At 50.4% G+C, this 21,081-nt stretch overlaps 1 protein-coding gene across 1 annotated transcript in view; it reads right to left on the bottom strand.

Moving 5' to 3' along the window:
• cr1 (complement C3b/C4b receptor 1 (Knops blood group)) overlaps positions 1–21,081 on the bottom strand; it is a 791,565-nt gene that overhangs the window by 16,533 nt on the left and 753,951 nt on the right. The window contains exons 29-34 of the mRNA XM_033042238.1: positions 19,164–19,340; positions 14,747–14,923; positions 13,566–13,662; positions 7,890–7,963; positions 7,534–7,710; positions 4,063–4,239 (exon numbers count right to left, since the gene is read on the bottom strand). Coding sequence (XP_032898129.1) covers positions 4,063–4,239; positions 7,534–7,710; positions 7,890–7,963; positions 13,566–13,662; positions 14,747–14,923; positions 19,164–19,340 — 879 coding nt within the window. The remainder of the gene's footprint in view (positions 1–4,062; positions 4,240–7,533; positions 7,711–7,889; positions 7,964–13,565; positions 13,663–14,746; positions 14,924–19,163; positions 19,341–21,081) is intronic.

The following is a 21,081-nucleotide window of genomic DNA, read 5'->3' as shown; positions in this document are numbered from 1 at the left end:
TGCATCTAGTAGCAATGTTACAAAATTTTGAGATTTTAAAAATCAAGTCTGTAATTTATCCCATCAGATAAAGCATAAAAATAAGTTTAATTTGACACCTAATTCACTTTCATATCTCAAGTATTTAAAAAGTTATGGCCATTTTCATACTCGGAAATGAGCATCTTGTTCCCTATTGATTTTCTATGGACATAACAAAAAAGTTGTGATCGTGAACAGTCAAAAGCCCATAACTTTCTTAAAAATTAAGAGAACTGAATGAAATTTTCAGTTATCATAGATTGAAGCATTCTGAAACAAATATAGAATAATCTTACTTGGATGACCTGAAATTAAAGCATATAATTAGTTAGTTACCTAATTGTAGCTAATTTCAGACTTCAATTTACTAGATCTAAACATCTATCCATTTCTTAATAAATTATTAACATTTTTAAATAGCCTAAATGTCCAAATAATATTCACAAATAATTCACAATAAAACATGATTTTAAAATCTCATTTACATTAATTTATAGACCAAATGGAAGGAATTCAGTGTTCAATTGCTGTAAATAAATGCCCATTTAAATCAGCTTTCTAGTGGGATCCTGTGGAACGCGCTGGTTTAGAACGTTCACATTGCGGTAGATTTGTGCCCCAAATGCCCAGAAAAATACTGCGCGATATAATGGGGCCAAATTGAGCTACTCGCAATATTAAATTTTGTATAAAGGGATCTTTAGAAGCCCTTTTTAATGTAAAAATATACAACCTAACTTCTGCTATTTGCTTTATGAGACCCTGCGGTTGCTGGCAGTCGCGGGTTTAGAGATTGATTTTTAAACTACTATAACTATTATACGAGGCCTTTAAACCTAATAATAGCTTTTGCGACGGGGTCTTCCAGCGATTTTTCGTTAATAATTAACTAGGCTGAACATCTTCGATTTGAACAGCCTAGAGAAAATCGCGTTTTAAACCCGCCCCCTCTAAACGGCGCCAAAATCGCGCACACCCGCAACGGCAGATTTTCAAAGACGCTTCAGGTAGGCTTTGCAACATACCTACATCTAGCTTGACCAGTCCTTTTATAATTATATATGTTTCTATAAGAGTTTCTTCCCAGAGGCCATTCGGACTGTAAACGCCTATCTCACCAGGGACTAATTCTACTGAACGTTTTTCCTTCCATTATTTATTAAGTAAAAGAATATGTGTGTTATGATTGTGTTTATAATTTGTTTGGTTGTTTGGTTGTTTGTCTTTTGCACAAAAGTCAGCGAGCATTGCCACTTTCATTTCATTGCACATCTCGTATGTGTATGTGACAAATAAACTTGACTTGACTTGAAGATACCCCCTCATCCTTCTAAACTCCAGTGAATATAATCCTAGTCTTTTCAATCTTTCCTCATATGACAGTCCCGCTATCCCAGGGATCAATCTCGTGAACCTACGCTGCACTGCCTCAATCACAAGGATGTCCTTCCTCAAATTAGGAGACCATAACTGTACACAGTACTCCAGATGTGGTCTTACCAGAGCCCTATACAACTGCAGAAGAACCTCTTTACACCTATACTGAAATCCTCTTGTTATGAAGGCCAACATTCCTTTAGCTTTCTTCACTGTCTGCTGTACCTGTAAGCCATCAGTGATCGGTGTACAAGGACACCCACGTCTCCCTGCACCTCCCCTTACCTAACCTAACCCCATTGAGATCATAATCCTTGTGATTGAGGCAGTGCAGCATAGGTTCACGAGATTGATCCCTGGGATGGCGGGACTGTCATATGACGAAACATTGAAAAGACTAAGCTTGAATTCACTGGAGTTTAGAAAGATGAGGGGGCATCTTATAGAAACATATAAAATTATAAAAGGACTGGACAAGCTAGATGCAGGAAAAATGTTCCCAATGTTGGGCGAGCCTTAGAATAAAAGGGAGGTCATTTAAGACTGAGGTGAGAAAAAATATTTTCACCCAGAGAGTTGTGAATTTGAGGAATTCCCTTTATTCTTAGAATAAAGCGGAGGTCATTTAAGACTGAGGTGAGAAACAACTTTTTCCTCCCAGAGAGTTGTGAATTTATGGAATTCCCTGCCACAGAGGGCAGTGGAGGCCAAGTCACTGGATGGATTTAAGAGAGTGTTAGATAGAGCTCTAGGGGCTAGTGGAGTCAAGGGATATGGGGAGAAGGCAGGCACGGGTTATTGATAGGGGACGATCAGCCATGTTCACAATGAATGGCGGTGCTGGCTCGAAGGGCCGAATGGCCTCCTCCTGCAGCTATTTTCTATGTTTCTAGTGTGTGAACGGGGTGATCGATGGTCGGTGCAGACTCGGTGGGGCCGAAGGGCTTGTTTCTATGCAGAGTAAAATGCACAGTAACGTATAGTAATGCAGAGTGACATTTTTGGTTGTAATTTCGAAACTTAGAGAATCTTCGTCAAGTGTTTAAGAACCCTCTCCACCATCAGGAATGTTTTTATTTTAAATCGCATTTATTCCCTGGCAGCAGCTGTTCCTCCCTCAAATTTGTTTTGAGTCAACCTTCAAATGTATATGTTGAACAAAAATACTAAGCAACTAAATATCTTTAGTTTCAGTGGCGCAGCGGGTAGAGCTGCTGCCTCACAGCACCACAGAGCCGGCTTCCTGTCTGCCAACCAATTTTCTATCCATGTCAACACCGTACCCTCAATACCATGTGCTCTAATTTTAGTCACCAGTCTCCCGTGCGGGACCTTATCAAAGGCTTTCTGAAAGTCACTACATCCACTGGCTCCCCTTCATCCATTTTACTTGTCACATCCTGAAGTAATTCCAGAAGATTAGTCAATATCTGAAGAAGGGTCTTGGCATTCCTTGAAAAGTCACCTATTCCTTTTCTCCAGTGATGCCGCTGAGGTACTCCAGCTTTTTGACGAGACCAAGCGCAGGCTCAGAGATTTCCTCAGTCTTTCTAAACCTACCTGATTTCCCGGTTGCTAAACACTTTAACTCCCCCTCTCATTCCCACACTGACCTTTCTGTCCTGGGCCTCCTCCATTGTCAGAGTGAGGCCCAGCGCAAATCGGAGGAACAGCAACTCATATTTCGCTAGGACAGCTTACACCCCAGCGGTATGAACATTGACTTCTCTAACTTCAAGTAGCCCTTGCTTTCCCTCTCTCTCCATCCCTCCCCCATCCTTGTTCTCCGACTAGTTCCACGGTCCTCCTGATTAGTTTTACTGTTGTATTCCTCGTTGTCACCTTCCCCTCAGCTGACAATGAACCATTCTCCAATTTCCTCGAGCTACGCCCCCTTTGATCTGTGTTTTCACACCTTACTCCCTCTCCCCTGACTCTCAGTGTGAAGAAGGGTCTCGACCCGAAACGTCACCCATTCCTTCTCTCCAGAGATGCTGCCTGTCCCGCTGAGTTACTCCAGCATTTTGTGTCTATCTTCGGTTTAAACCAGCACCTGCAGTTCCTTCCTACATATTCTGATGCAATATCTTACAGTCATGAGCAGAGCTGTTCCCAAACCAAGCTGTGATGTAGCTGTGAGAATGACATTGCTGCTTTGTGCCAAGACAGACTGTGGGGAGCGGTGCCATTTGGACAAGTCCCCCACCCCCACCACTTCCCCCACCTCCTCCCCTCTCCCCACTTTAACGCTTATCTTCAGCGGGCAGGAGGGTTGGGGGGGGTCATGTGGAGTTTACAGTCCCATCTCACCCGCCCTGTAGCCGCACCCTCCCCGTGTGTGTGGGCCAGAGATCCTCACCACCCCCCCACCCCCCATTTCCCCCAACCCCCCGGGGGGGACATGACGGCACAGCCGGCGAGAGGAGATGATGAGGAGAAGAACAAACAACATTGACCAGACTTGGACAGCAGGGAACGGGGAGGAGGGGGGGGGGTCTCACCGTCGTCCCGCACAACAGCAGCAACAGCCACTCCATGACCGCCCGCGTCGTTGGTAAAGCGGGTGTAGCCCGGGACTGGGACAGGGAGAGGAGGGGGGGGGGGAGTGCACCAGATGGGCCGAAGGGCCGGTTTCTGTGCCATTACACGCTATGCTTCTATCACCTGTACAGTTGGGGGCGGGGTGGCTCCAGTGCCCAGTGTCGGTGCAGTTAATGGTTGCTTCTCCAGTCAAGGTGTAGCCCCGATCACAGGAATAATCGGCCTGTTGTCCGTACGTCCCCTCTCCTCGCGGCCTCACAGTGCCATTGGCCACTGGTTGTGGAGGGTCACACCGTATTACTGTAAGACAGAGGGTTCATAAGGTCATACATGATAGGAGAAGAATTAGGCCATTCGGCCCATCGTCTACTCCGCCATTCAATCACGGCAGTCTTTCATATGAAGAAAGACTGGATAGACTCGGTTTGTACTCGCTAGAATTTAGAAGATTGAGGGGGGATCTTATAGAAACTTACAAAATTCTTAAGGGGTTGGACAGGCTAGATGCAGGAAGATTGTTCCCGATGTTGGGGAAGTCCAGAACAAGGGGTCACAGTTTAAGGATAAGGGGGAAATCTTTTAGGACCGAGATGCGGAAAACTTTTTTCACACAGAGAGTGGTGAATCTCTGGAATTCTCTGCCGCAGAAGGTAGTTGAGGCCAGTTCATTGGCTGTATTTAAGAGGGAGTTAGATGTGGCCTCTGTGGCTAAAGGGATCAGGGGGTATGTAGAGAAGGCAGGTTAGGATACTGAGTTGGATGATCAGCCATGATCATATTGAATGGCGGTGCAGGCTCAAAGGGCCGAATGGCCTACTCCTGCACCTATTTTCTATGTTTCTATGTATCTCGCTCTCTCAACCCAATTCTCCTGCCTTCTCCCCATATCCCCTGATACCCGCACTAATCAAGAATCTACTTCTGCCTTAAAAATACCCAATGACGAGACTAGACCAGGCTCACTAACCCATTACAGGAAGGATGTGGAGGCTTTGGAAAGGGTGCAGAGCAGGTTGATAAGAACGGTGCCTGGATTAGGGGCTGTTAGCGACAGGGAGAGTTTGCACACATCAGCATTGTTTTCACAAATTCACAAATTATAGTAAAATCAGGCCATTCCGCCCATCGAGTCTACTCCGCCATCCAATCATGGCTGATCTCTGCCTCCTAATCCCATTTTCCTGCCTTCTTCCCATAACCCTCAACACCCGTTCTAATCAACAATTTGTTTATCTCCGCCTTAGAAATATCCACTGCCTTGGCCTCCACATCCGTCTGTGGCAATGAGTTCCACAGATTCACCACCCTCTGACTAAAGAATTTCCTCCACAACCACTTCCTACAAGAACGTCCTTTAATTTTGAGGCTGTGACCTCACAGGATGGCGGGACTGTCATATGAGGAAAGATTGAAAAGACTAGGCTTGTATTCACTGGAGTTTAGAAAGATGAGGGGGCATCTTATAGAAACATATACAATTATAAAAGGATTGGACAAGCTAGATGCAGGAAAAATGTTCCCAATGTTGGGCGAGTCTTAGAATAAAGGGGAGGCCATTTAAGACTGAGGTGAGAAAAAACTTTTTCTCCCATTGAGTTGTGATTTTATGGAATTCCCTGCCACAGAGGGCAGTGGAGGCCAAGTCACTGGATGGATTTAAGAGAGAGTTAGATAGAGCTCTAGGGGCTAGTGGAGTCAAGGGATATGGGGAGAAGGCAGGCACGGGTTATTGATAGGGGACAATCAGCCATGTTCACAATGAATGGCGGTGCTGGCTCGAAGGGCCGAATGGCCTCCTCCTGCAGCTATTTTCTATGTTTCTAGTGTGTGAACAGGGTGATCGATGGTCGGTGCAGACTCGGTGGGGCCGAAGGGCTTGTTTCTATGCAGAGTAAAATGCACAGTAACGTATAGTAATGCAGAGTGACATTTTTGGTTGTAATTTCGAAACTTAGAGAATCTTCGTCAAGTGTTTAAGAACCCTCTCCACCATCAGGAATGTTTTTATTTTAAATCACATTTATTCTCTGGCAGCAGCTGTTCCTCCCTCAAATTTGTTTTGAGTCAACCTTCAAATGTATATGTTGAACAAAAATACTAAGCAACTAAATATCTTTAGTTTCAGTGGCGCAGCGGGTAGAGCTGCTGCCTCACAGCGCCACAGAGCCGGCTTCCTGTCTGCCAACCAATTTTCTATCCATGTCAATACCCTATCCCCAATACCATGTGCTCTAATTTTAGTCACCAGTCTCCCGTGCGGGGCCTTATCAAAGGCTTTCTGAAAGTCACTACATCCACTGGCTCCCCTTCATCCATTTTACTTGTCACATCCTCAAGTAATTCCAGAAGATTAGTCAATATCTGAAGAAGGGTCTTGGCATTCCTTGAAACGTCACCTATTCCTTTTCTCCAGTGATGGCGCTGAGTTACTCCAGCTTTTTGACGAGACCAAGCGCAGGCTCAGAGATTTCCTCAGTCTTTCTAAACCTACCTGATCTCCCGGTTGCTAAACACTTTAACTCCCCCTCCCATTCCCACACTGACCTTTCTGTCCTGGGCCTCCTCCATTGTCAGAGTGAGGCCCAGCGCAAATCGGAGGAACAGCAACTCATATTTAGCTAGGGCAGCTTAGACCCCAGCGGTATGAACATTGACTTCTCTAACTTCAAGTAGCCCTTGCTTTCCCCCTCTCTCCATCCCTCCCCCATCCTTGTTCTCCGACTAGTTCCACTGTCCTCCTGATTAGTTTTACTGTTGTAATTCTCGTTGTCACCTTCCCCTCAGCTGACAATGAACCATTCTCCAATTTCCTCGAGCTACGCCCCCTTTGATCTGTGTTTTCACACCTTACTCCCTCTCCCCTGACTCTCAGTCTGAAGAAGGGTCTCGACCCGAAACGTCACCCATTCCTTCTCTCCAGAGATGCTGCCTGTCCCGCTGAGTTACTCCAGCATTTTGTGTCTATCTTCGGTTTAAACCAGCACCTGCAGTTCCTTCCTACATATTCTGATGCAAAATCTTACAGTCATGAGCAGAGCTGTTCCCAAACCAAGCTGTGATGTAGCTGTGAGAATGACATTGCTGCTTTGTGCCAAGACAGACTGTGGGGAGCGGTGCCACTTGGACAAGTCCCCCACCCCCACCCCCCACTACTTCCCCCACCTCCTCCCCTCTCCCCACTTTAACGCTTATCTTCAGCGGGCAGGAGGGTTGGGGGGGTCATGTGGAGTTTACAGTCCCATCTCACCCGCCCTGTAACCGCACCCTCCCCGTGTGTGTGGGCCAGAGATCTTCACCACCCCCCCCCCCTCCATTTCCCCCAACCCCCCGGGGGGGACATGACGGCGCAGCCGGCGAGAGGAGATGATGAGGAGAAGAACAAACAACATTGACCAGACTTGGACAGCGGGGAACGGGGAGGAGGGGGGGGGTCTCACCGTCGTCCCGCACAACAGCAGCAACAGCCGCTCCATGACCGCCCGCGTCGTTGGTAAAGCGGGTGTAGCCCGGGACTGGGACTGGGAGGGGGGGGGGAGTGCATCAGATGGGCCGAAGGGCCGGTTTCTGTGCCATTACACACTATGCTTCTATCACCTGTACAGTTGGGGGCGGGGTGGCTCCAGTGCCCAGTGTCGGTGCAGTTAATGGTTCTTTCTCCAGTCAAGGTGTAGCCCCGATCACAGGAATATTCGGCCTGTTGGCCGTACGTCCCCTCTCCTCGCGGCCACACATCGCCATTGGCCACTGGTTGTGGATAGCCACACCGTGTTACTGTAAGACAGAGACACAAACCTGTCACACCCGTGGTAAAGGGGCAGTATTCCTCCTTGCCACCTTCCCCTCAGCTAACAATGAACCATTCTACATTTCCCTTCAGCTTCGCCCCCTTTGATCTGTCACCACCTCCCCTCCCCCGGTCCCGGTGACAGGAATGTCCAGTGGTCACTCACTTTGACACGTAGTGTTGAGCTTGGTCCATCCCTCGTTCGTGCAGAGTATCCGTGAACTGCCAAACAGCTCGTAGCTGGAAGAACAAACAGGTGGACACAGAAATGTCCCGTTTAAATAAAAATATATTCACTGAGTCACACAGCACGGAAACAGCCCGACCCTTCCATGCCGACCAACATGTCCCATCTACACTAGTCCCATTTGCCCCCATTTAGCCCAAATCCATCCAACCCTCTCCTATCTATGTACCGGTCCAAATGTCCTTCACATGTTGTGATAGTCCCTGCCTCTACTGCCATGTTGTATGAAGGGCCAATCCCATGTGAAGAGTCTGTACTGTAACATGGTGTGCTGGTGAATTACTGCTTACCCGTTATTGCAGCGGTAAAAGAGCCATTTGTCAAAGCTGTAGTCGTTCCCAGTGTGGATCCCGTTCTCCAGTCTTGGTGGTTCACCACAATCTACAGCTGCAGAAAACACAAACACACACACCCCATTCACTTCACCCACACTCATGTGATTAGTTCCTACTCCTTTCCCATTTTAACTGTTTTATCCATTCTCACATGTAGGCCTGCCCAACGCACAAATAACTTGCAGAATGTATTCCTTTTCTCCAGTGATGGCGCTGAGTTACTCCAGCTTTTTGACGAGACCAAGCGCAGGCTCAGAGATTTCCTCAGTCTTTCTAAACCGTCCTCATTTCCCAGTTGCTAAACACTTTAACTCCCCCTCCCATTCCCACACTGACCTTTCTGTCCTGGGCCTCATCCTTTGTCAGAGTGAGGCGCAGCGCAAATTGGTTGAACAGCACCCCTTCTTCCCCCCCAATGAGTTCCACAGATTAACTACCCTCTTACAAAAGAAGTTCCGCCTCATCCCCTATCTAAAAGAACGCCCTTTAATTCTGTGGCTGTGACCTCTAATCCTAGACTCTCCCACCAGTGGAAACATCCTCTCCACATCCACTCTATCCAGGCCTTTCATAATTCGGTTCATTTCACTCAGGTCCCTCCTCAGTGACGGTTACAGGCATCTCTCCATACACATGTGCCGACTAGGATAGGCTCATGGATGTACAGGGAATGGAGGGATATGGATCTGATGCATTAGTTATCATCACAGTCGGCACAGACATTGTGGGTTGCAGACTCTGTACTTGAGCCATGTTCCATTTTAATAGGGCATTGCTTTATGGTGACCAGTGCTTTCAAGTAGATGTGAGTGCAGGATTTCCATGTGGGACGGGGCAGTTATAGGGATCACGTTGCCTGGGGAGGTGGAAGGGCAGCTTCAATGACCGTATAAAAGGCATTTTGACAGTTGCTTGGATGAGAAAGGGCTACGGGCATTAGGCGGGCAGGTGGGATTAGAGTAGATGGACATCATGGTCGGCACAGAATCGATGGGCCGAAGGGCCTGTTTCCATGCTGTATCCCTAAAGTCTAATGTCTAGTAGACAGGCATCATGGTTGGGGCGGACGAGATGGGCCGAAGGGCCGGTTTCTGTGCCATTACACGCTATGCTTCTATCACCTGTACAGTTGGGGGCGGGGTGGCTCCAGTGCCCAGTGTCGGTGCAGTAAATGGTTGCTTCTCCAGTCAAGGTGTAGCCCCGATCACAGGAATAATCGGCCTGTTGTCCGTACGTCCCCTCTCCTCGCGGCCTCACAGTGCCATTGGCCACTGATTGTGGAGGGTCACACCGTATTACTGTAAGACAGAGGGTTCATAAGGTCATAAATGAAAGGGGAAAAATTAGGCCATTCGGCCCATCGTCTACTCCGCCATTCATTCACGGCAGTCTTTCATATGAAGAAAGACTGGATAGACTCGGTTTGTACTCGCTAGAATTTAGAAGATTGAGGGGTGATCTTATAGAAACTTACAAAATTCTTAAGGGGTTGGTCAGGCTAGATGCAGGAAGACTGTTCCAGATGTTGGGGAAGTCCATAACAAGGGGTCACAGTTTAAGGATAAGGGGGATATCTTTTAGGACCGAATGAGGAAAACTTTATTCACACAGAGAGTGGTGAATCTCTGGAATTCTCTGCCGCAGAAGGTAGTTGAGGCCAGTTCATTGGCTGTATTTAAGAGGGAGTTAGATGTGGCCCTTATGGCTAAAGGGATCAGGGGGTATGGAGAGAAGGCAGGTACAGGATACTGAGTTGGATGATCAGCCATGATCATATTGAATGGCGGTGCAGGCTCGAAGGGCCGAATGGCCTACTCCTGCACCTATTTTCTATGTTTCTATGTATCTCGCTCTCTCAACCCAATTCTCCTGCCTTCTCCCCATATCCCCTGATACCCGCACTAATCAAGAATCTGTCTACCTCTGCCTTAAAAATACCCAATGACGAGACTAGACCAGGCTCACTAACCCATTACAGGAAGGATGTGGAGGCTTTGGAAAAGGTGCAGAGCAGGTTGATAAGAACTATGGTACACAAAAGGCTGGAGAAACTCAGCGGGTACAGCAGCATCTATGGAGCGAAGGAAATAGGAAAAGTTTCGGGCCGAAACCCTTCTTCAGACTGATAGGAGGTGGGGGGGGGGGGGGGGGGGGGGGGGAAGAGAGATGGAAGGAAAAGGGCAGGAGGAGGAGCCCGAGGGCGGGGGGATGGGAGGAGACAGCTCGAGGGTTAAGGAAGGGGAGGAGACAGCAAGGGCTAGCAAAACTGGGAGAATTCAATGTTCATGCCCCCAGGATGCAGACTCCCCAGGCGGAATATGAGGTGCTGTTCCTCCAATTTCCGGTGTTGATCACTCTGGCAATGGAGGAGACCCAGGACAGAGAGGTCGGATTGGGAATGGGAGGGGGAGTTGAAGTGCTGAGCCACCGGGAGTTCAGGTAGGTTATTGCGGACTGAGCGGAGGTGTTCGGCGAAACGATCGCCCAACCTCCGCATGATCTCCCCGATGTAAATCAGTTGACATCTAGAGCAGCGGATGCAGTAGATGAGGTTGGAGGAGATGCAGGTGAACCTTTGTCGCACCTGGAACAACTGCTTGGGTCCTTGAATAGAGTCGAGGGGGGAGGTGAAGGGACAGGTGTTGCATTTCTTGCGGTTGCAACGGAAAGTGCCTGGGGAGGGGGTGGTACGGGAGGGAAGGGAAGAATTGACAAGGGAGTTGCGGAGGGAGCGGTCTTTGCGGAAGGCAGACATAGGGGGGATGGGAAGATGTGGCGAGTGGTGAGGTCACGTTGTTGGTGGCGGAAGTGGCGGAGGATTATGTGTTGTATTTACCGGCTGGTGGGGAGAAAGGTGAGGACTAGGGGGACTCTGCCCTTGTTGCTAGTGCGGGGATGGGGAGAGAGAGCAGTGTTGCGGGGTATGGATGAGACCCTGGTGCGAGCCTCATCTATGGTGGCAGAGGGGAATCCCCGTTCCCTGAAGAACGAGGACATTTCCGATGCCCTGGTGTGGAACGTCTCATCCTGGGAGCAGATGCGGCATAGGCGGAGGAATTGGGAGTAGGGGATGGAGTCTTTACAGGGGGCAGGGTGGGAAGACGTGTAGTCCAGATAGCCATGTGAGTCAGTTGGTTTGTAGTGTATGTCGGTCAGAAGTCTGTCCCCTGCGATGGAGATGGTGAGGTCAAGGAATGGTAGGGAAGTGTCGGAAATGGTCCAGGTGTATTGGAGTGCCGGATGGAAGTTGGTGGTGAAGTGGATGAAGTCAGTCAGTTGTGTGTGGGTGCAGGAGGTGGCCGCAAAGCAGTCGTCAATGTAACGGAGATAGAGGTCGGGGATGGGGCCCTGGTACGTATTGAACAAGGATTGTTCAACGTACCCAACAAAGAGGCAGGCGTAGCTGGGGCCCATGCGTGTGCCCATAGCTATGCCTTGTGTTTGGAGGAAATGGGAGGAGTCAAACGTAAAGTTGTTGAGGGTGAGGACCAACTCCGCTAGGCGGAGGAGGGTGTCAGTGGCTGGGTATAGGTTGCTCCTCTGGTCGAGGAAGAACCGGAGGGCTTTGAGGCCATCGTGGTGGGGGATGGAGGTGTAGAGTGATTGGACATCCATGGTGAAGATGAGGGGGTGAGGGCCTAGTGAGTGGAATGCGCGGATGATAAGAACTATGCCTGGATTAGGGGCTGTTAGCGACGTAGAGTTTGCACACAACAGCATTGTTTTCACCATTGACAATGAACCATTCTCCAATTTCCTCGAGCTACGCCCCCTTTGATCTGTGTTTTCACACCTTACTCCCTCTCCCGACTCTCAGTCTGAAGAAGGGTCTCGACCCGAAACATCACCCATTCCTTCTCTCCAGAGATGCTGCCTGTCCCGCTGAGTTACTCCAGCATTTTGTGTCTATCTTCGGTTTAAACCAGCACCTGCAGTTCCTTCCTACATATTCTGATGCAATATCTTACAGTCATGAGCAGAGCTGTTCCCAAACCAAGCTGTGATGTAGCTGTGAGAATGACATTGCTGCTTTGTGCCAAGACAGACTGTGGGGAGCGGTGCCATTTGGACAAGTCCCCCACACCCACCCCCCACTACTTCCCCCACCTCCTCCCCTCTCCCCACTTTAACGCTTATCTTCAGCAGGCAGGAGGGTTGGGGGGGTCATGTGGAGTTTACAGTCCCATCTCACCCGCCCTGTAACCGCACCCTCCCCGTGTGTGTGGGCCAGAGATCCTCACCACCCCCACCCCCCATTTCCCCCAACCCCCCGGGGGGGACATGACGGCGCAGCCGGCGAGAGGAGATGATGAGAAGAACAAACAACATTGACCAGACTTGGACAGCGGGGAACGGGGAGGAGGGGGGGGTCTCACCGTCGTCCCGCACAACAGCAGCAACAGGCGCTCCATGACCGCCCGCGTCGTTGGTAAAGCGGGTGTAGCCCGGGACTGGGACAGGGGGGGGGGGGGGGGAGTGCACCAGATGGGCCGAAGGGCCGGTTTCTGTGCCATTACACACTATGCTTCTATCACCTGTACAGTTGGGGGCGGGGTGGCTCCAGTGCCCAGTGTCGGTGCAGTTAATGGTTCTTTCTCCAGTCAAGGTGTAGCCCCGATCACAGGAATAATCGGCCTGTTGTCCGTACGTCCCCTCTCCTCTCGGCCACACAGCACCATTGGCCACTGGTTGTGGATAGCCACACCGTGTTACTGTAAGACAGAGACACAAACCTGTCACACCCGTGGTAAAGGGGCAGTATTCCTCCTTGCCACCTTCCCCTCAGCTAACAATGAACCATTCTACATTTCCCTTCAGCTTCGCCCCCTTTGATCTGTCACCACCTCCCCTCCCCCGGTTCCAGTGACAGGAATGTCCAGTGGTCACTCACTTTGACACCAAGCGTTGAGCTCGGTCCATCCCTCGTTCGTGCAGTTTATCCGTGAACGGCCAAACAGCTCGTAGCTGGAAGAACAAACAGGTGGACACAGAAATGTCCCGTTTATATAAAAATATATTCACTGAGTCACACAGCACGGAAACAGCCCAACCCTTCCATGCCGACCAACATGTCCCATCTACACTAGTCCCATTTGCCCCATTAGCCCAAATCCATCCAACCCTCTCCTATCTATGTACCCGTCCAAATGTCCTTCACATGTTGTGATAGTCCCTGCCTCTACTGCCATGTTGTATGAAGGGCCAATCCCATGTGAAGAGTCTGTACTGTAACATGGTGTGCTGGTGAATTACTGCTTACCCGTTATTGCAGTGGTAATGGACCCATTGGCGAAAGCTGTAGTCGTTCCCAGTGTGGATCCCGTTCTCTAGTCTTGGTGGTTCACCACAATCTACAGCTGCAGAAAACACAAACACACACACCCCATTCACTTCACCCACACTCATGTGATTAGTTGCTACTCCTTTCCCATTTTAACTGTTTTATCCATTCTCACATGTAGGCCTGCCCAACGCACAAATAACTTGCAGAATGTATTCCTTTTCTCCAGTGATGGCGCTGAGTTACTCCAGCTTTTTGACGAGACCAAGCGCAGGCTCAGAGATTTCCTCAGTCTTTCTAAACCGACCTGATTTCCCAGTTGCTAAACACTTTAACTCCCCCTCCCATTCCCACACTGACCTTTCTGTCCTGGGCCTCATCCATTGTCAGAGTGAGGCGTAGCGCAAATTGGTTGAACAGCACCCCTTCCCCCCCCCCCCCCCCCCCCCACAATGAGTTCCACAGATTAACTACCCTCTTACAAAAGAAGTTCCTCCTCATCCCCTATCTAAAAGAGCGCCCTTTAATTCTGAGGCTGTGACCTCTAATCCTAGACTCTCCCACCAGTGGAAACATCCTCTCCACATCCACTCTATCCAGGCCTTTCATAATTCGGTTCATTTTACTCAGGTCCCTCCTCAGTGACGGTTACAGGCATCTCTCCATACACATGTGCCGACTCTAGGATAGGCTCATGGATGTACAGGGAATGGAGGGATATGGATCTGATGCATTAGTTATCATCACAGTCGGCACAGACATTGTGGGTTGCAGACCCTGTACTTGAGCCATGTTCCATTTTAATAGGGCATTGCTTTATGGTGACCAGTGCTTTCAAGTAGATGTGAGTGCAGGATTTCCATGTGGGAGGGGGCAGTTATAGGGATCACGTTGCCTGGGGAGGTGGAAGGGCAGCTTCAATGACCGTATAAAAGGCATTTTGACAGGTGTTTGGATGAGAAAGGGCTACGGGCATTAGGCGGGCAGGTGGGATTAGAGTAGATGGACATCATGGTTGGCACAGAATCGATGGGCCGAAGGGCCTGTTTCCATGCTGTATCCCTAAAGTCTAATGTCTAGTAGACAGGCATCATGGTTGGGGCGGACGAGATGGGCCGAAGGGCCGGTTTCTGTGCCATTACACACTATGCTTCTATCACCTGTACAGTTGGGGGCGGGGTGGCTCCAGTGCCCAGTGTCGGTGCAGTTAATGGTTGCTTCTCCAGTCAAGGTGTAGCCCCGATCACAGGAATAATCGGCCTGTTGTCCGTACGTCCCCTCTCCTCGCGGCCTCACAGTGCCATTGGCCACTGGTTGTGGAGGGTCACACCGTATTACTGTAAGACAGAGGGTTCATAAGGTCATAAATGAAAGGGGAAAAATTAGGCCATTCGGCCCATCGTCTACTCCGCCATTCATTCACGGCAGTCTTTCATATGAAGAAAGACTGGATAGACTCGGTTTGTACTCGCTAGAATTTAGAAGATTGAGGGGTGATCTTATAGAAACTTACAAAATTCTTAAGGGGTTGGACAGGCTAGATGCAGGAAGATTGTTCCCGATGATGGGGAAGTCCATAACAAGGGGTCACAGTTTAAGGATAAGGGGGATATCTTTTAGGACCGAATGAGGAAAACTTTATTCACACAGAGAGTGGTGAATCTCTGGAATTCTCTGCCGCAGAAGGTAGTTGAGGCCAGTTCATTGGCTGTATTTAAGAGGGAGTTGGATGTGGCCCTTATGGCTAAAGGGATCAGGGGGTATGGAGAGAAGGCAGGTACAGGATACTGAGTTGGATGATCAGCCATGATCATATTGAATGGCGGTGCAGGCTCGAAGGGCCGAATGGCCTACTCCTGCACCTATTTTCTATGTTTCTATGTATCTCGCTCTCTCAACCCAATTCTCCTGCCTTCTCCCCATATCCCCTGATACCCGCACTAATCAAGAATCTGTCTACCTCTGCCTTAAAAATACCCAATGACGAGACTAGACCAGGCTCACTAACCCATTACAGGAAGGATGTGGAGGCTTTGGAAAGGGTGCAGAGCAGGTTGATAAGAACTATGGTACACAAAAGGCTGGAGAAACTCAGCGGGTACAGCAGCATCTATGGAGCGAAGGAAATAGGAAAAGTTTCGGGCCAAAACCCTTCTTCAGACTGATAGGAGGTGGGGGGAGAGAAGGAAGGAAAAGGGGAGGAGGAGGAGCCCGAGGGCGGGGGGATGGGAGGAGACAGCTCGAGGGTTAAGGAAGGGGAGGAGACAGCAAGGGCTAGCAAAACTGGGAGAATTCAATGTTCATGCCCCCAGGATGCAGACTCCCCAGGCGGAATATAATAATAATAATAATAAATTTTATATTTATTGGGCGCCTTTCATACAAAATCTCAAGGACACCTTACATAGTAATCGAAATTAAAACATATAATCGGAGTAAAACAAGTAATTAAAGACATCACAATGACACAAATTAAAAACAGAATTCAATCCAAAAACAGAAAATCAAAAACACAGTGTGAAGAGAGAGCAGCGGCAACCAATTCGTGCCAGCGTCCACTCTCCCTTCACGGCAGCCATCTTGGACACAGACCTACAGGACTACAGTTAGACGAAAAAAATCATCCCCCCACAGTGGATAGCACTGTGGAGGAAGGCACAATGTCCAGTCCCCACCCCATGTTCACCCCAAAGTCAGGCCTATTGGGGCCACCGCAGTTGCCTCTACGGAGGCCCGATGTCCCTGGCCGTTCTCACCGGGTGGTCTTGCCCCGGCGTCGGGAGAGTCCTTTCGGCGGCTGGGCCACTTGGAACGGCCGCTTCTTGGTTGGAGCCCGCGGCTGCCGAAGCCGACAAGGCCGCGCCGGTTTGGCGCTCCTAGGCTCCAGATGTTAAAGTCGGCGACCGCTCTACTCACTGCAGCCTTGCCGCCTCTACGAACGCCGCCTCTCCACTCCGCAAACCCGCAGCCCGGAGATGTTGCTTACGGCGGTCCAGCTCGCCAGAGCTCGAGCGCGGCGACCCAGGCAAGGCATCGCCCGCTCCGCTCCGCTCCAGCGCTCCAGCGCTCCAATGCTGTGCCGCCACGCAGGCCGAGGTGCTGGGTGGTTCCCGCCAAGAAACGGCGCTCCAAGCCCGCTGGTAGGCCACGACGACGGGTCGACGGGCAGCCCGGAAAAAAGGCTGCCACACCGACCAGGTAGGGACCTATAAATAAAGTAACACCTACCCCCCCACATTAAAAGACCATATCCCCTACAAACAAAAAAACAGGACTCACTAAAAACTAGAAAAAAAACGAATTTAAGACGGACGGCTGCTGCTAGCAGCCGTTCACCAAGATGGCTCCTCCTCCTTGATGAGGGAATATGAGGTGCTGTTCCTCCAATTTCCGATGTTGATCACTCTGGCAATGGAGGAGATCCAGGACAGAGAGGTCGGATTGGGAATGGGAGGGGGAGTTGAAGTGCTGAGCCACCGGGAGTTCAGGTAGGTTATTGCGGACTGAGCGGAGGTGTTCGGCGAAACGATCGCCCAACCTCCGCATGATCTCCCCGATGTAAATCAGCTGACATCTAGAGCAGCGGATGCAGTAGATGAGGTTGGAGGAGATGCAGGTGAACCTTTGTCGCACCTGGAACAACTGCTTGGGTCCTTGAATGGAGTCGAGGGGGGAGGTGAAGGGACAGGTGTTGCATTTCTTGCGGTTGCAACGGAAAGTGCCCGGGGAGGGGGTGGTACGGGAGGGAAGGGAAGAATTGACAAGGGAGTTGCGGAGGGAGCGGTCTTTACAGAAGGCAGACATAGGGGGGGATGGGAAGATGTGGCGAGTGGTGGGGTCACGTTGTTGGTGGCGGAAGTGGTGGAGGATTATGTGTTGTATTTACCGGCTGGTGGGGTGAAAGGTGAGGACCAGAGGGACTCTGCCCTTGTCGCGTGTGCGGGGATGGGGAGAGAGAGCAGTGTTACGGGGTATGGATGAGACCCTGATGCGAGCCTCATCTATGGTGGCAGAGGGGAATCCCCGTTCCCTGAAGAACGAGGACATTTCCGATGCCCTGCTGTGGAATGTCTCATCCTGGGAGCAGATGCGGCGTAGGCGAAGGAATTGGGAGTAGGGGATGGAGTCTTTACAGGGGGCAGGGTGGGAAGACGTGTAGTCCAGATAGCCATGTGAGTCAGTTGGTTTGTAGTGTATGTCGGTCAGAAGTCTGTCCCCTGCGATGGAGATGGTGAGGTCAAGGAATGGTAGGGAAGGGTCGGAAATGGTCCAGGTGTATTGGAGTGCCGGATGGAAGTTGGTGGTGAAGTGGATGAAGTCAGTCAGTTGTGTGTGGGTGCAGGAGGTGGCCCCAAAGCAGTCGTCAATGTAACGGAGATAGAGGTCGGGGATGGGGCCCTGGTACGTATTGAACAAGGATTGTTCAACGTACCCAACAAAGAGGCAGGCGTAGCTGGGGCCCATGCGTGTGCCCATAGCTACGCCTTGTGTTTGGAGGAAATGGGAGGAGTCAAACATAAAGTTGTTGAGGGTGAGGACCAACTCCGCTAGGCGGAGGAGGGTGTCAGTGGCTGGGTATAGGTTGCTCCTCAGGTCGAGGAAGAACCGGAGGGCTTTGAGGCCATCGTGGTGGGGGATGGAGGTATAGAGTGATTGGACATCCATGGTGAAGATGAGGGGGTGAGGGCTTAGTTAGTGGAATGCGCGGATGATAAGAACTATGCCTGGATTAGGGGCTGTTAGCGACGGAGAGTTTGCACACATCAGCATTGTTTTCACCTTTGACAATGAACCATTCTCCAATTTCCTCGAGCTACGCCCCCTTTGATCTGTGTTTTCACACCTTACTCCCTCTCCCCTGACTCTCAGTCTGAAGAAGGGTCTCGACCCGAAACATCACCCATTCCTTCTCTCCAGAGATGCTGCCTGTCCCGCTGAGTTACTCCAGCATTTTGTGTCTATCTTCGGTTTAAACCAGCACCTGCAGTTCCTTCCTACATATTCTGATGCAATATCTTACAGTCATGAGCAGAGCTGTTCCCAAACCAAGCTGTGATGTAGCTGTGAGAATGACATTGCTGCTTTGTGCCAAGACAGACTGTGGGGAGCGGTGCCATTTGGACAAGTCCCCCACCCCCACTACTTCCCCCACCTCCTCCCCTCTCCCCACTTTAACGCTTATCTTCAGCGGGCAGGAGGGTTGGGGGGGTCATGTGGAGTTTACAGTCCCATCTCACCCGCCCTGTAACCGCACCCTCCCCGTGTGTGTGGGCCAGAGATCCTCACCACCCCCCACCCCCCATTTCCCCCCGCCCCCCGGGGGGGACATGACGGCGCAGCCGGCGAGAGGAGGTGATGAGGAGAACAAACAACATTGACCAGACTTGGGCAGCGGGGAACGGGGAGGAGGGGGGGGTCTCACCGTCGTCCCGCACAACAGCAGCAACAGCCGCTCCATGACCGCCCGCGTCGTTGGTAAAGCGGGTGTAGCCCGGGACTGGGAGAGGGGGGGGGGGGAGTGCACCAGATGGGCCGAAGGGTCGGTTTCTGTGCCATTACACACTATGCTTCTATCACCTGTACAGTTGGGGGCGGGGTGGCTCCAGTGCCCAGTGTCGGTGCAGTTAATGGTTCTTTCTCCAGTCAAGGTGTAGCCCCGATCACAGGAATAATCGGCCTGTTGTCCGTACGTCCCCTCTCCTCGCGGCCACACAGCACCATTGGCCACTGGTTGTGGATAGCCACACCGTGTTACTGTAAGACAGAGACACAAACCTGTCACACCCGTGGTAAAGGGGCAGTATTCCTCCTTGCCACCTTCCCCTCAGCTAACAATTAACCATTCTACATTTCCCTTCAGCTTCGCCCCCTTTGATCTGTCACCACCTCCCCTCCCCCGGTCCCAGTGACAGGAATGTCCAGTGGTCACTCACTTTGACACCAAGTGTTGAGCTCGGTCCATCCCTCGTTCGTGCAGTTTATCCGTGAACTGCCAAACAGCTCGTAGCTGGAAGAACAAACAGGTGGACACAGAAATGTCCCGTTTATATACAAATATATTCACTGAGTCACACAGCACGGAAACAGCCCAACCCTTCCATGCCGACCAACATGTCCCATCTACACTAGTCCCATTTGCCCCCATTTAGCCCAAATCCATCCAACCCTCTCCTATCTATGTACCCGTCCAAATGCCCTTCACATGTTGTGATAGTCCCTGCCTCTACTGCCATGTTGTATGAAGGGCCAATCCCATGTGAAGAGTCTGTATTGTAACATGGTGTGCTGGTGAATTACTGCTTACCCTTTATTGCAGCGGTAATAGAGCCAATTGTCAAAGCTGTTGTCGTTCCCAGTGTGGGTCCCGTTCTCCAGTCTTGGTGGTTCACCACAATCTACAGCTGCAGAAAACACAAACACACACACCCCATTCACTTCACCCACACTCATGTGATTAGTTGCTACTCCTTTCCCATTTTAACTGTTTTATCCATTCTCACATGTAGGCCTGCCCAACGCACAAATAACGTGCAGAATGTATTCCTTTTCTCCAGTGATGGCGCTGAGTTACTCCAGCTTTTTGACGAGACCAAGCGCAGGCTCAGAGATTTCCTCAGTCTTTCTAAACCGCCCTGATTTCCCAGTTGCTAAACACTTTAACTCCCCCACCCATTCCCACACTGACCTTTCTGTCCTGGGCCTCATCCATTGTCAGAGTGAGGCGCAGCGCAAATTGGTTGAACAGCACCCCTTCTTCCCCCCCCCCCCCCCAATGAGTTCCACAGATTAACTACCCTCTTACAAAAGAAGTTCCTCCTCATCCCCTATCTAAAAGAGCGCCCTTTAATTCTGAGGCTGTGACCTCTAATCCTAGACTCTCCCACCAGTGGAAACATCCTCTCCACATCCACTCTATCCAGGCCTTTCATAATTCGGTTCATTTCACACAGGTCCCTCCTCAGTGACGGTTACAGGCATCTCTCCATACACATGTGCCGACTCTAGGATAGGCTCATGGATGTACAGGGAATGGAGGGATATGGATCTGATGCATTAGTTATCATCACAGTCGGCACAGACATTGTGGGTTGCAGACCCTGTACTTGAGCCATGTTCCATTTTAATAGGGCATTGCTTTATGGTGACCAGTGCTTTCAAGTAGATGTGAGTGCAGGATTTCCATGTGGGAGGGGGCAGTTATAGGGATCGCGTTGCCTGGGGAGGTGGAAGGGCAGCTTCAATGACCATATAAAAGGCATTTTGACAGGTGCTTGGATGAGAAAGGGCTACGGACATTAGGCGGGCAGGTGGGATTAGAGTAGATGGACATCATGGTCGGCACAGAATCGATGGGCCGAAGGGCCTGTTTCCATGCTGTATCCCTAAAGTCTAATGTCTAGTAGACAGGCATCATGGTTGGGGCGGACGAGATGGGCCGAAGGGCCGGTTTCTGTGCCATTACACACTATGCTTCTATCACCTGTACAGTTGGGGG

Source organism: Amblyraja radiata, chromosome 24 (genome assembly GCF_010909765.2).
Source record: "Amblyraja radiata isolate CabotCenter1 chromosome 24, sAmbRad1.1.pri, whole genome shotgun sequence".
Lineage (NCBI taxonomy): Eukaryota > Metazoa > Chordata > Chondrichthyes > Rajiformes > Rajidae > Amblyraja > Amblyraja radiata.
This window is presented reverse-complemented; position numbering and strand designations above follow the sequence as displayed.